Below are 1527 nucleotides of genomic sequence, written 5' to 3' on the forward strand. Positions count from 1 at the left end.
TTTTATTGGCCAATCATGTTTAAAGATGCACATGACTTTTGCCAAGTTTGCAATCATTGTCAACAAACTAGAAACTTATCAAAGAGGTATGAAATGCCATTGTAAAATATTCTAGAAGCTGAATTGTTTGATGTGTGGGGAATCAACTTTATGGGTTTATTTCCACCCTCTTTGGGAAATATATATATACTTGTGGCTGTAGATTACATCTCTGAGTGCGTTGAAGCTGTTGTTCTCCCTATAAATGATGCCAAATCGGTACTAAAGTTCCTATATAAGAATATTTTCACCAGGTTTGGTACTCTTCATGCTTTGATTAGTGATGAAGGTTCTCATTTTGACTGCTGATTAGTTGCTACTTCCTTGAATAGATATGAGGTTAAACATAAAATTGTCACGGCATATCATCCCTAAAAAAATGGACAAGTTGAGGTCTCGAATTGATAAATTAAGCATATTTTGGAGAAAGTGGTCAATCCCATCCGTAAAGATTGGTCATCCAGATTAGATGAAGATTTGTGAGCATATCGTACTGCATTCAAGACACCATTGGGAATGTCGCCTTTCAAGCTCGTCTATGGGAACCCTAGCCATTTATTGAACTTAAATATAAATCATTTTACGCAATTAAGAAATTGAACATGGATTGGATTAATGCTAGCAATAACCGACTACTGGAGATGAATATGATGGAGGAATTCAGAGCTCAAGCTTATGAGAATGTCAAACTGTACAAAGAAAAGACAAAACGATGGCATGATAAGAAGATTTTGCCACGACAATTTGAACTTGGACAACAAGTGTTGTCGTTCAATTCTATGCTGAAATTGTTTCCTAGCAAACTAAAGTCTCATTGGTCTGGCCCATTCGAGATAATGCATGTTTACCCTCATGGAGCTGTAGAAGTCAAAGATGGCGAGATTGGCTTTAATTTCAAAGTCAATGGCCAACGTTTGAAGCATTATTGGGGAGCTCCCATACTTTATGATAAACATTCCATTGCTTTTCGAACTACGTAGTGTTTTCTTTTGTCTGGTTTTATTTAATTAATTTGCTTTCGATTTCTTTCTTTTATTGGTTTAATTAAATTTTTATTTCTTTCTTTTGTTGCAGGTAGATTTTCGCCCAGGCTTTTTAATAGTTAGCCCACTTAGCATACTTGCAAATTTTTAGCTTAATTTTTATATTATTTTTTTCTTTTCCTACCTAATTTTTACTTTACCTTGTCAAGCCATAATTTTAGGCTAATCTTATCCCCCCACGTCACTATTATATTCTCTCTCATTTTTACGCTAGCCGATTCATTTTCTTTCTCCAATTTATTTTCAGTTTCTTCTTTTTCATCATTTTAGTTTTTCCTTCATAACTATAAATGTCTTAACTTTTTCTTTTTACAGTTACTATTTCTTCTTAAATGGCTCGACTTATGCCATCTTCATCAACCTCTATGCCTTCAAGAATATTTTTTAGCAAAGCCGCTGAAGAAAAATACAACAAGAACACATCAAAGTGACCTTTTTTATGGAA

The 1527-nt window shown here is 34.1% G+C and overlaps 1 protein-coding gene across 1 annotated transcript; it reads left to right on the forward strand.

Moving 5' to 3' along the window:
* Positions 1–641: 641 nt before the first annotated feature.
* LOC121220328 (uncharacterized) lies at positions 642–1019 on the forward strand. Its single transcript, XM_041100008.1, has one exon. The coding sequence runs from the start codon at positions 642–644 to the stop codon at positions 1017–1019; it is 378 nt and encodes a 125-aa protein (XP_040955942.1).
* The last annotated feature ends 508 nt before the right edge of the window (positions 1020–1527 follow it).

This window comes from Gossypium hirsutum, chromosome D08 (genome assembly GCF_007990345.1).
Source record: "Gossypium hirsutum isolate 1008001.06 chromosome D08, Gossypium_hirsutum_v2.1, whole genome shotgun sequence".
Taxonomy (NCBI): Eukaryota; Viridiplantae; Streptophyta; class Magnoliopsida; order Malvales; family Malvaceae; genus Gossypium; species Gossypium hirsutum.